This window comes from Pituophis catenifer, unplaced genomic scaffold (assembly GCF_029215685.1).
Source record: "Pituophis catenifer annectens isolate HBS135680 unplaced genomic scaffold, rPitCat1.0.hap2 SCAF_14, whole genome shotgun sequence".
Lineage (NCBI taxonomy): Eukaryota > Metazoa > Chordata > Lepidosauria > Squamata > Colubridae > Pituophis > Pituophis catenifer.
Window position 1 is genome coordinate 16,525,682 of NW_027256894.1, and position 13,098 is coordinate 16,538,779.

General features: G+C 42.7%; 1 protein-coding gene across 1 annotated transcript in view; it reads left to right on the forward strand.

Annotated features, from left to right (window-relative positions):
• The window catches only part of FBN1 (fibrillin 1), a 193,114-nt gene that overhangs the window by 12,901 nt on the left and 167,115 nt on the right, over window positions 1-13,098 (forward strand). Inside the window, 2 exon segments of the mRNA XM_070953865.1 lie at window positions 8,792-8,874; window positions 10,791-10,889. Of these exon segments, the coding sequence (XP_070809966.1) occupies window positions 8,792-8,874; window positions 10,791-10,889 (182 nt within the window).

The window sequence follows — 13,098 nt, forward strand, 5'->3', positions numbered from 1 at the left end:
TAGTTTGGACTACACTGAGAATGAGTTAATTCTCAGCTGTTCTAATAAAGTCTGGGGTTTTTTTGGAACTGTTTGCGTCTAATATTACCTACTTGGGCCTGGGACACAACACCATTTCAAGACAATTTTAAATGGATTCTATGATTGTTCACTGCCCAGAATCACTTGTTTGGGATGGGTGTCCCTTCAAATTGATTAAATAAGTAAAGCTTCCTCTATTAGCCGGTGCTAGCTGAAGCGTTTTCTTAGAAACAAGGCTGATTTTTATACTGACAAGGGAAAACTGCCCTTAAGAACTGTTGTCCTGTTTCCTTGACAGTGAAAATGGCACCCCTCTGTCAGATTGAATGAAATCTTCACATTCCAGCATTGCTAGGAAGTTTCTGTGACAGGTCGAGGTCCCTCGTGTTGAGTAATATCAGTTACCGTATTTGGCTACTCTCACTGTGATGGAAACCGAGGTCAGTAAAGCCTTTGGCCATGCCAGCTGTCATTCCGAATTCCTGACTTTCATCCAGGCCTTACAGCTGCAGGAGAAAAAAAAAACCTCCACTGTTTGACTCTGCTTAGCTCTTCTGCTCCTGAATGGAATCCTTTCACAACTTTTCCTTCATTAATGACTAAGTGTTTCCTTTGGGACCTGTTAAGAACGGAGCAAGAAAGGGATGAGCGGAGGTTACAAATGATGGAGGGATGGTGGGATGGGATATGTATGGGAAAGGATTTGCAAGAAGCAATGGAATAAGGAGACGCCTTTGCAGGGGTGGGCTTCAAAAATTTTAGCAAGGGGTTCTCTGCCTGGTTGCTGGGTGGGTGTGGCCATGGTGGGTGTGGCCTAGTCAGCCTCTTGCACTATGGTGGAGGGGGCATTTTGGCCCTCCCCGGGCTCCAGAGGCTTTCCTCGAGCCTCTGGGAGGGTGAAAATGCTGGTTGGGTGTGGCCATGGTGGGTGTGGCCTAGTCGGCCTCCTGCATCAACAAAAATGGGAGGGGGGAGGCATTTATGCCTTCCTCGGGCTCCGGAGGCTTTCCTTGAGCCTCCGGGAGGGCAAAAACAGCCTCCCCAGACTCCGGAGCAGGGGTGAAATACTCCCGTTTCGGACCGGATCACTACCGGATCGCCGGAACCGGTAGCAATGGCAGCTGAATACTAAATATCTATGATTGGAATGATGGAATATAGGGAAAATATTTGAAATATTTGAAATTATATTGCAGTGTTCCACTATCTCAGGGGTTGCCACAAAGAAGAGGGAGTCAAGCTATTCTCCAAAGCACCTGAGGGCAGGACAAGAAGCAATGGGTGGGAACTAATCAAGGAGAGAAGCAACTTAGAACTAAGGAGAAATTTCCTGACAGTGAGAACAATTAATCAGTGGAACAACTTGCCTCCAGAAGTTGTGAATGCTCCAACAATGGAGGTTTTTAAGAAGAGATGGGACAACCATTTGTCTGAAGTGGTGTAGGGTTTCCTGCCTGGGCAGGGGGTTGGACTAGAAGACCTCCAAGGTCCCTTCCAACTCTGTTATTCTATTCTATTAAAGTACCAATGCACTCATACTAATAACATGTGGCAAACCACAAAACCCTAGTACTAGCCCTGGATTCATGGTTAGTTTAAGTACTAGATCGATACACTATGAGTAGAAATTTCAAACTAATTTGCAGAGGCAAAGCAGGGATAGATAAAAGGGAATGATAAAGTAGGAAAAAATCCGTTTCACACGATAAATGTTTTGTGTTTAAAAATATGTCACGATTTAGGAGACCAGAGAAGCAATCACCAAGTTTTTCTGTGAGGTAAATATTTGTTTTACTGTGGTCAGGCACTACAGCTTGGTTTTTGCTTATCCAGAGGATCAATGCTATCTCAAATGTAGGTGGTTATTGTTGGTTTGTGTGTAATGTTGTGCAATTAAGTGGTTCTCAGGCTCTCTAGAATAGCATTTCTCCAAGACATGATGATCTGAGAGACGGATTTGATCGCATAATGACAGTGCAATTAGCGTCATTATAAAAACAACTGGTTTCACAGTTATTGCCGTGTACAGAAAGAAGATGACAGGGAGACAAATTGTTTTGATTAAAAGTATAGTTTGCTTTTCCTCAAATGTAAGCAAGGAGGGGGGGGGAATCACAGCTGTAGACATGGCAGTTTTGATGCCTTGGTAGGGAATAACTTGAAACACTGAAATCCTTTGGCATCAAAGTCAGATCCACGCCTACAATGAGAAGTGCCGATTGCCCACAGAGTAGGAAAAACGTATAAGTTTGTTAATTAATTTGAACCAAAACCTAAAGTCGGGTGGGAGGAGATTCTACGCATTCGTGGGAGTTCATGGGCACCAAGTGCCCTTTTCATAGGGTAACACAAGAGGCTCAAGGTTGACCCAGCCTTCCGTCCTTCGGTAAAATGAGGAACCAGATTGTTGAGGGCAAGATGCTGATTCTGTAAACCGCTTAGAGAGGGCTGTGAAGTTTTGTGAAGAAGTATATAAGTCTAAATGCTATTAGGAAGGAAGGAAGGAAGGAAGGAAGGAAGGAAGGAAGGAAGGAAGGAAGGAAGGAAGGGAAAGAAAAAGAAGGAAGCCATGGTGGCGCAATGGTTAGAATGCAATATCGCAGGCTCATTCCGTCCACAGTCAGGCGTTCGATTCTGAACAGCTCAAGGTTGACTCAGCCTTCCATCCTTCCGAAGTCAGTAAAATGAGGACCCAGATTGCTGGGGGGGCAATATGCGGACTCTGTAAACCGCTTAGAGAGGCCTGTAAAGTACAGTGAAGCGGTATATAAGTCTAAGTGCTATTGCTATTTTCCATACTTGGAATTGGGGAGAGGGGCTTGCAAATCTGATGGCCTGTTAAGGGGTGAAATGCTACTGGTTTGGGCCAGTTCTCCCGAACTGGTAGTAAAAAATGCTATTGGTTTGCTGAACCGATAGTAAAAAATGCTACTGGTTCACCGAACCGGTAGTAAAAAAAGCTACTGGTTCACCGAACTGGTAGTAAAAAAAGCTACTGGTTCACCGAACTGCTAGTAAAAAATGCTACTAGCTGATCTTTGGAACTTTTTTTTTTTTTTTTTACATTTTAAGCATTTCCGGAGAACCGGTAGTAAAAAATGCTTTAAAACAGTCTAAAAAAAGGTTCCCAAGCTCATGCACCACAGCTGATTCCCCCCCCAGCTGTTCTACTCACCTTCCGAAGCTTCCTTTTGGTGTGTAATGTGCATGTGCGCGTGCAGCGTTCATTTGGTGTGTATTGTGCATGCATGCGCACAGCACGTGCTTGGTGCGCAGAGAGCAAACCGGTAGTAAACCAGTTCAGATTTCATCACTGGGTCTGTTTTCCAGATTCTTGGTTTTTCAGTAAATCAGACTGTTAAAAACAACACTAGGATAAGAAAGGAAGGTTTGCAAGTGTTTTGATGGTCTAGGATAGCAATGGCTAACCCTTTTACCATCGCATGCCAAAAGCGGGGCGAGCGTGGTAGGGTCACACACACGTGTGCCCACATCCATAATTCTATGCGCCCTGCCCACCCGTGCTCCCCCCGCTTTTGGAACGCGATGGCATGGTGGGCCCGGTAGGCCCATTTTTTGCACTCCCCAGGCTCCAGAGCCTTTCTAGGAGCCTGGGGAGGGCAAAAACGGCCTTCCCCACCCCACCCAGAGGCCCTCCGGAGGCCAGAAACAGTATGTTTCCTGACTTCTGGTGGGCCCAGAAGGCCCAAAAATCAGCTGGCTGGCGCACGCATGCGTGCCAGAGCTGAGCTCGCGTGCCCACCGATATGGCTCCGCATGCCACCTGTGGCACCTGTACCATAGATTCGCCATCACAGGTCTAGGAAAATGGATACCCTTGTAGAAAGATAGCAGCAAAGGCACAAATAAGCATCATTGTTTGTTTATTCTTCTTTCACCTTGAAATGTGATGTTAAGACCTATTCACCGTTTATTTTTTTACTTCCCCCATAAGCATTCTGCCTTCTGTAACAGCTGTTGTACGTAGTAAATTTCAGCTCTGGCTCGTGTTAAATCTTCTAGACTAAAGCAAATAGCTCCAGAAGAGACACCCGTGTTTATAATTGGCAGAATTTTGCTTGGACACCAAAGGGTGAAAAGGCAGATCCTAAAAACGCAAGCAGGCTCAAGTTATTAACCGGTGCAGCTGGCAGAAATTTGTTTGCACCAAGACTGGCTTTTGCAGCCAAGTCTCGAAAAATATGATTTGCGTAGTAGCAATAAAAAGCTATCTGCTTAGTAATAGTTCATCCTATGTCTGGCTCTTTCTTTCTCTCTCTCTCTGGGAGCTGCCGAGCAAAGTCTCTTGCTCAGAATTTGGATTTTGCTGGGTTGGATAGATTGTCGTTGTAGGATAGATGATCCTTTCTTTCCTAGTGGAGTATCTTGACGCAAGTAGGCAGGGGTGGGCTGCTGGGAGTTCGCAGGGGTTCGTGAGAACCTCTAGCTAAGATTCTGTGCAGTTTGGAGAACCACCAAATCCCATTCCTTGCTGGCCCCGCCCACCCCCCTGCCCCTCCCAGGAGTCCCCACACAGCCCGTTTTGGATGCAGGTAAGAGCAAGGCACACGCGGAGGCTCGGGGAGGGTGAAAAACGGGTGTACTGGAAGTTAAGCAATGCTGCTTAAATACTATTGCATCTTTCCAATTGGCTTTTGGCAAGAAGTTTATTGAAATTGAACAAACAGGTAGTCCTCGACCTGCAACAATTCATTTAGTGACCCTTCGAAGTTACGACGACACTGAAAAAAAGCGATTTATGACCACTTTTCACATTAACAGAGGGATACAATCAAGATCAAGTGAGGTACTAATACCCCTCTATAAAGCCTTAGTAAGACCACACCTAGAGTACTGCATCCAGTTTTGGTCACCACACTATAAAAAAGATGCTGAGACTCTAGAAAAAGTGCAGAGAAGAGCAACCAGGATGATTAGAGGACTGGAGAATAAAACATATGATGAACAGTTACAGGAACTGGGCACGGCTAGTCTAGTGAAGAGAAGGACCAGGGGAGATATGATAGCAGTTTTCCAATATTAGAGGGGCTGCTACTGAGAGGAGGGGGTCAAGCTGTTTTCCAAAGCACCCAAAGACAAGGAACAATGGATGGAAACTGAACAAGGAGAGATTCAACCTGGAAATAAGGAGAAATTTTCTGACAGTGAGAGCAATCAACCCATGGAACAGAAGTTGCCTTCGGAAGTTGTGGGAGCTTCATCACTGGAGGCTTTCAAAAAAAGACTGGACTGTCATTTGTCAAAAATGGTGTAGGGTCTCCTGCTTGGGCAGAGCGTTAGACTAGATGACCTACAAGATACCTTCCAAGGCTGTCAATCTGTATCTGTATCCCTTTTTTTAAAATGGAAATTGTGCAGACGAGAACCACAAGCAAGGGAAGAATTAGTTAATGGAAAAACAAACAAAATCTGGGACAGCCAGATTAAGGGAGGCGGAAGTCATAAAGACATCTGATCGAAAGCCAACCATCGCGCAGAAAGGATACAGTTGGCACAGCCGTGGAATTTGGTCTACTGATCATCCTGCTCTCTTAAAAGTTTATGGCGTATTTCATCACTGCCTTGCTGCAGGATTCTCTATGATACAACCCTTCAGTTTGGTGAGATTCCAGCTATCGGAGGACCCAGCAAACAAGGGGGAAAGACCCGGAGAGAAAACAGGACAGGGAGCAAACACAAGAAGAGGAATCGAAGCCGCCTCAATAGTGCTCAGATATAAATTACCAGATGAAATACTGTGTTTCCCTGAAAATAAGACCCTGCCTTATATTTTTTTGAACCCCAAAATAAGTGCTTGGCCTTATTTTCGGGGAGGTCTTATTATTTTGGGGCACGTGGAGGAAACCAGAGGAAATGGTGGGGACTGGCCACGCATGCGTTTAAATATTTTCGGGGAGGGCTTATTTTCGGGGAGGGGGGGCTTATTTTATTGCATGCGCTCAAAAGCCCGATTGAGCTTATTATCAGGGGATGTCTTATTTTAGGGGAAACAGGTTTTTTTAGGAGCACAGATTCAGAGGAGTTCCTGAATTCTGATGTACATTTTGTATTAATGGAAGATTCCTAACGCTTGATTTGGTAATCCTTCTCACAATTAAAAAAAAAATTACGCACAATCGGGCTGATTCCTAGCCATTGCACCCTCTTCTCTTTGAGCATGAAATTCCACAACATTTTGGGTGACGTTCTTGTGAAATTCATTGTCGATGTCAACATACACATAAGTTGCATATATTTTATTATAGACGAGCTAAAGAGAGTGCCAAACTGATTTTCGAAGGGCCTGTTTCTGAAACCCAGTTGTCCCTTGTCGATTTACAACGGGTTTCCTTGGTCCCTGCCGTTTCCCTGAATTTACAAGTCTGCTTTAGACCAAAACAACTCCATCATGCATTCGATTGTGTATCGTATGCTTTCCCCAGAATCCAGCAGCGAGAGCCACTTCCTATTAGCGATAAAAATCTCGTTTTCCCCCCTCGGCAGGAAACCAGAGTTTGATATCTTTGCTTACCTTATTGCCCTGAAGCGCTGGAGTCGTGTTTGGCACCGATAAGAGGGTAATTCCAAACAAATTTGGTCTGTTCTAGCTACGGGGAGAGGCGTGAAATCGAAACACAATGGAATCTTTCATAGGTGAATGCATCAATGGCCTGGATTAGCTTTGTCTGAAATGAACTACAGGTGGGGCTGGGCTTATGACCACAATTGACCCCCAACATTTCTGCTGCTGGGTGAGACAGCTTAAGTGAATTCTGCCCCATTTTACAACCTTTTCTTTCCACAGTTGCTAAGTGAAGCACTTCAGTTTCAAGTCGGTAATACGGTTGTTAAATGAATCTGGCTTCCCAGTGGTGAAATCTAAAATTTGTTACTACTGGTTCTGTGGGCGTGGCTTGGTGGTGGTGGGGGTAATGTGACTGGGTGGGCGTGGCCAATTTTTTTTAAACCATTTTTTCTACAACCTCTTCGGTGAAGAGGTTGTAAAAAAAATGCTTTCAAAAGCCTCTGACGATCCCAGCTGAGTTGCCTGATCGGCAGAGGCTTTTTTTCTTTTAAAAGCCTCTGCCGATCAGGCAACTCAGCTGGGATCGTCAGAGGCTTTTAAAAGAAAAAAAGCCTCTGCCGATCAGGCAACTCAGCTTGGATTGTCAGAGGCTTTTAAAAGAAAAAAAGCCTCTGCCGATCAGGCAACTCAGCTGGGATCGTTAGAGGCTTTTAAAAGCATTTTTTCTACAAAAAATGCTTTCAAAAGTCTCTGACGATCCCAGCTGAGCTGCGTGATCATCAGAGGCTTTTTTTTACTTTTAAAAGCATTTTTTCGGCCGAAGAGGTTGTAGAAAAAATGCTTTTAAAAATTAAAAAAAAAAGCCTCTGATGATTGCACAGCTCAGCTGGCATTGTGGGGTGGCAGGAATTTTTGCTACCGGTTCTCCGAACTACCCGCCGCCATCATTACCGGATCAGGAGGTCATAAACACATGCCAGTTGCCCAGCGCCTGGATTTTGATCACGTGACTGTGGGGATGCGGCATCGGTAGGGTTAAAGTGCTGTTGTAACTTTGAGCGGTCACTAAAGGAAGCTTCATGGAGGAGAAGCGAAAACGTCTTCCAAGAAAAACCAGAAAGTCCAGTTGCCTCTTGAAAAAAAAGGACCTTTGGGATAACCATGAACCTGGATGGACTGAGAATCTTCATAGTCACTAAATGAATGTTTTCAATAATTTAACAATTTCAGTGATTCACTTAACAGCAAGAAAGGTCGTAAAATGTGGCAAAACTCACTTATCAACTGTCTTGCTTAGCAGTGGAAGTTTTGGGCTCAATTGCTGGACCTACACGTTTAGCTATCCCTAAATGTCTTGTAGCCCAAACCACGATTATATCCAAATGATGATAAACATTCAGTAACATCATAATGTAAACTCTGCTGTTACGTATTTGTGTCTTGACATCTGATTTTAAGTATATAACCCCCATAGAGCTTGTGCACTGGAAACAAATTCCTTGTGTGTCTAATCACACTTGGCCAATACAGAATTCTATTCTATTCTATTCTATTCTATTCTATTCTATTCTATTCTATTCTATTCTATTCTATTCTATTCTATTCTATTCTATTCTATTCTATTCTATTCTATTCTATTCTATTCTATTCTATTCCATTCTACCCTACCCTACCCTACCCTACCCTACCCTACCCTACCCTTCCTACACTACTCAACTCAACTCAACTCTACTCTACTGTACTCTACTCTACTCTACTCTACTCTACTCTACTCTACTCTACTCTACTCTACTCTACTCTACTCTACTTGCACCTGACATTTGATATGAATAAGTAACCTACAAATGATGGGAAGTATCAAAACATGTTTGCGACATTACGAAGCACATTTGATCATTGACCTATATAGGTATCCTAAATAATGGTTTTCTATAAATCTTCACAGTTCTTTAACAAATGCGGCGTAATTGTTAACTGTGAATGAAATTACAAAGGAAAATGCAGATTTCTCATAATGGCTTAATATGTATATTATAGATCCGTGTTCATGTATCACGCTAAGTTGATGTGAACCATGACTGGTTATTTTGCAGCTTACTATATTTCGTGAACCCAACTTATTTATGGTGTATTTTCATGGAAAATAAGTTAATTTAGTGACCAGATGATGATGGTTTTTGTGAAGTCATAAATAGAATTTGAAGAATGACAAAATTTCTTTCGTTTTCTCTCTCTCTCTTACAGACCTAATGTTTGTGGATCACGGTACAATGCCTATTGTTGTCCTGGGTGGAAAACTTTACCCGGTGGAAATCAATGTATTGTCCGTAAGTTGCTATTACTGCTGATTTTATTAGGAAATTCCTCATTTGTTTACTTTTTTCAATTTTATTTTTATTCAAAAATAGTTAAAATACAGTTAAATTAAGGAGCTCCTGACAGTAAGCATGGTTAATCAGTGAAAAAAATCTGTCTCCAGACCAGGGGAGGGATCTATTTACCTTTACTACCGGTTCGCAACGGGGCCGAGCACATACATAGAAGCGTTTTGATGATGTCGGGATGGGTGGGCGGAGCCTCCCTCTGGTTTTATTACCGGTTCTATAGAACCGGTCCGAACCAGGGGCAACCCACCACTGCTCCAGACGTCGTGGGTGCACCAACACTGGAGGTTTTTAAGTAGAGATTGGACAATCGCTTGTCAAGAAGGACATCGGACAGTATATATAAAATCACGTGAAGTATTAGTACCGCTTTATAAAGCCTTATTAAGCCCACACGTGGAATACTGCAGTTTTGCTCACATTAGAAAAAAGATGTTGAGACTTTGGGGGGGGGGGAAAGTGCAAAGAAGAGCAACTAAGATGATTAAAGGCCTGGAGAGAAAAACAATATGAAGAACGATCGCAGGATTTGGGATCGGCTAGTCTAGAGAAAAGAAGGATTAAGGGGGACATGATAGCAGTATTCCAGTATTTGAAAGGTTGCCACCAAGAGGAGGAGGTCGACTTATTTTTTCCAAAGCACCAGAAGGACAAGAAACAATGGATGGAAACGAATCAAGGAGAGAAGCAATTTGGAATTAAGGAGAAACTTCCTAATAGTGAGGACAATTAACCAGTGGAACAGCTTTGCCTCCAGAAGTTGTGGGTGCTTCATCACTGGAGGTTTTTAAGAAGAGATTGGACAGTCAACTTGTCTGAGGTGGTATAAGGCAGGGGTGGGTTCTACTTAACTTTACTACCGGTTTGCAACAGGAGTGTACATGTGCGCTTGCTTCGTTTGCTCGCGCTTCTGTGCATGCGCAGATCGTTCATTATGATGTATAAGCGGGTGGGTGGAGCCTCCTGCCGCTTTTACTCCCAGTTCTCAAGAACCGGACAAAACCGGGATCGACCCACCACTGGTATAGGGTTTCCTTCTTGAGCAGGGGGTTGGACTAGAAGACCTCCAAGGTCCCTTCCAGCTCTATTTTTCATCGGGCCCTGAAAACCTATTTATTTCAATTAGCTGGGCTGGCTTGAGTTTAATTTTAAATTGATTTTAAATTGGGTTGTTTTAATTTACGGCCAAAATATTTAATTATTTTAATACTGTTTTTAAATTTTGTATGCTTTGTTTTTACTTTGGCTGTGCACCGCCCTGAGTCCTTTTTGGAGAAGGGCGGTATAGAAATTTAATTAAATAAATAAAATAAATAAATATTATGATTGAGTTCTCTTAAGCATAGGCTTTAGCAGCAGCAATGACAAAAATAATGTGAACTTTGACTCTTAAGGGTTTTTTTTGTCCAAAATCATTTATTTATTTATTTATTTATAGAATAGAATAGAATAGAATTGTTTATTGGCCAAGTGTGATTGGACACGCAAGGAATTTGTCTTGGTGCATTCGCTCTCAGTGTACATAAAAGAAAAGATACGTTGGTCAAGAATCATAAGGGACAACACTTACTGATAGTCATAGGGTACAAATAAGCAATCAGGAAACAATATCGATATAAATCGTAAGGATCCAAGCAACAAAATTACAGTCATACAGTCATAAGTGGAAGGAGATGGGTGGTGGGAACGATGAGAAGATTAATAGTAGTGCAGACTTAGTAAATATTTATTTATTAGTTTGTCAAACATGTACAAGATAGTAGCACAATAGCATAATAGCATCAAGATACTTTGATGAAGGGTCCTGAAGATCCAGCCAGTATCTCTGAAAGCGATATCCTTTCCTTTTTTATTTACAGCGATTTGCAGACATTCCTGTGGAGATGGGTTTTGCTCAAGGCCAAATATGTGCACCTGTCCAAATGGCCAGATTTCTCCATCCTGCGGCTCAAAATCAGGTATGCATTCAATTATTTGGATCGGTCATCCCTGCTTGGATGGTCAAACTAGTAGACGAGTTTGTTCATTATTTCCTGATATCTTAGTACGGGGGTCAGCAACTTGTGGCTCTGGAGCCACATTGTTGTGGCTCTGTCCTCCGAGCCTATCTTATCGGAGGAAGAAGGCTCCGAACATGAAGGAGAGGAGACGGCCAGGCCTCCCTCTCCAGGACCCTCCTCTCTGGCAATGCCTCAGGTGTCTCCCGAAGGGGAAGAGATTGGCCAGGAGCCAGGTGTTTCCAAGCTGTCAGATAGTGACGAAGAAACATTGTGGTTGGACCCACACCAGCATCAGAGAGACAAGCGTGAGCAGCAGAAAAGGAGGCATGCCAGAGATTAAGCTGAGTCACTGGACCACACCCCACAGGCTATAAAAGGGAGTGTGGTGGCCATTCAGACTCTGTGACGGACAAAGCTAATCTCTGGAGAGGCACTTGCACCTTCGGACACAACACACATGTGGCTCTTTCACGCCTCTGCTGTGGCTCCCTGTCACTCAATATATGCGTCACAACTGCCAATGTGCAACACCCACTGGCACACAATTTATTGAGCTGTTCAACCCTCTGTAGGCCAACCATGGATAAATCCAAGAAAAGAAAAGTTTCAGAAGAAAACAGAACATTTAATTCAACTACATAGGCTAATTTTGTGACCGCTCAAGAAATAGTCAGGCACGGGGAAGGGTTTTGTGGCTCCCGGTGTTTTCTTTTCTGTGGGAAATGGGTCCAAATGGCTCCTTGAGTGTTTAACATTGCAGATCCCTGTCTTCGTAGCTCAGATAACTAAACAGCGATGTATGTTTACCACAGCTAAGAGAATCTAATGCAGGGCTGTTCAACCTTGGCAACTTTAAGCCAGGTGGACTTCAATTCCCAGAACTCCCCAGCCAGGAGTTGAAATCCACAAGTCTTAAAAATTGGCAAGGTTGGACAACCCTGATCTAGGTTTGAGTTACTTGCAAGCATTCCTTATGGCCACGTTAAAGATAATGACCAATATCCTATCATGGCAGTTTCTGATTCCTTCTTCTAATTTTTTTCTTTTCTTTTTCTTTTTTTTTTTTTTTTACTTCAGCACACTTGACACATATGTTTTAGGAATGAACAAACTAGAATTTATGAAAGTCCCTGTAAGATCTGGTCATCCATTACCAGAGGCCTCCAAGCAGAATCGAGAGGCATATATAGGGGTGTTCAGTGACCTAATTTTTCAGTAAATGGTATTAATTATCATTCAGAATGCATTATGCTTGTCTGGAACTGTTTTATGGCTTCATAAAGGAGCCGAAAGCACAAGAAAGCGAAAAGTAGGGTAAACATTTACATTAAGTAGAATAAAATTAATACCATGCAAATAGAAAGTTCTAATTTCTCTTGCGAGCAGCATGAATGTTTAGAGCTTACATTGGTTGACTTCCCAGTGTTGTGTGAAATAAGTAGTCCAATTCTACTTTTATTAGATGGCCAGTGTTTTGTATTTACAGTTGCGTTCTTTTTAAATTGTGGTTTTGTTTCCTTTTTTTTTTTTGTTTTTTTGTTGGCCACAGTGGAATACAGTACTTTTTGATCCAGAGACAGGACATAAATCTAATAAATTAATCTCTCTTTATTTGAGGGTTTATTTGCACTACAGGGGTGCTCCCTTTAAATTATTTTTGTGCATCGTTTAATTAGGTCCATATAACGAATTCGGTCCTTTGCTTCACTAATCACATGCCAGGAAAAAAAAAAAAAGGAATTTCAGGAAAATGTTTAGTTATCAAAACACTCTAAATATAAGCTTTTGATCTGAAAATATCCTGCCGATTCTTAGACTATAATTCCCATCTTCCTGAGTCTCATAGGAATGAGGGGGAATTGTAATCCAGCATACAGGAAGTCCTCGAGATACGACCACAATTGACCCCAAAATTTCTGTTGTTAAGGGAGACATTTGTTAAGTGAGCTTTGTCTCATTTTACAACCTTTCTTGTTAAGTGAATCACTGCAGAAGTTCAGTTAGTAACTGGGTTGCTAAGGGAATCTGGCTTCCCCATTGACTTGGCTTGTCGGAAGGTCAAAAAAGGTGATCACATGATCCCAGGACATTGCAACCGTCATAAGTATGAGTCAGTTGCCAAGAGTCCATATTTTGATCTCCTGACCATGAGGATGAAGCAACAAGT